Below are 435 nucleotides of genomic sequence, written 5' to 3'. Positions count from 1 at the left end.
CCATGAGAAACGTCACGGGGAGGGAACAGCCCATTCGAGCCAATGCCCCTGTGGAGAGACACAGCCTGCCCCAAAGCCTCGAAGGGACACCCCTGCACCCCACTGGGTCCCCCCACCTCCTCTCGTTTCACAGCTGTCCCGGGGCAGCCCCAGGGCGGGAGGCCGTCACTTACCTTCTTGTGTTTTTTGGCCATCCACTTGTCCCAGTTGTTCAGCATGTCCAGCCATTTGGACTCCCGCTGCCGTAGCACCTCCAAGGGCACCTCCTCCAGCCTGCCGGAGGAGGGGAGAGGCCAGTCAGCGTGGTGCACTCCCTCCTTTCATCGCAGAGCCCCATCGTCCCCGCCAGCAGCCTGGGTGCCCCCCACACCTGGCTGGCTGCTCCCCCCGGGGCACCGAACCCAGCCAGGACACGCTCGACAGCACCAGCGTTTC

General features: G+C 65.3%; 1 protein-coding gene across 1 annotated transcript in view; it reads right to left on the bottom strand.

Moving 5' to 3' along the window:
• Positions 1 to 435, bottom strand: part of LOC104511768 (TBC1 domain family member 10A-like) — a gene marked incomplete at both ends in the record, with an annotated part of 7,915 nt that overhangs the window by 5,207 nt on the left and 2,273 nt on the right. The window contains one exon of the mRNA XM_010154507.1: positions 174 to 314. Coding sequence (XP_010152809.1) covers positions 174 to 314 — 141 coding nt within the window. The remainder of the gene's footprint in view (positions 1 to 173; positions 315 to 435) is intronic.

The sequence above is a fragment of the Eurypyga helias genome, unplaced genomic scaffold (genome assembly GCF_000690775.1).
Source record: "Eurypyga helias isolate BGI_N326 unplaced genomic scaffold, ASM69077v1 scaffold23376, whole genome shotgun sequence".
Classification (NCBI taxonomy): Eukaryota; Metazoa; Chordata; class Aves; order Eurypygiformes; family Eurypygidae; genus Eurypyga; species Eurypyga helias.
This window is presented reverse-complemented; position numbering and strand designations above follow the sequence as displayed.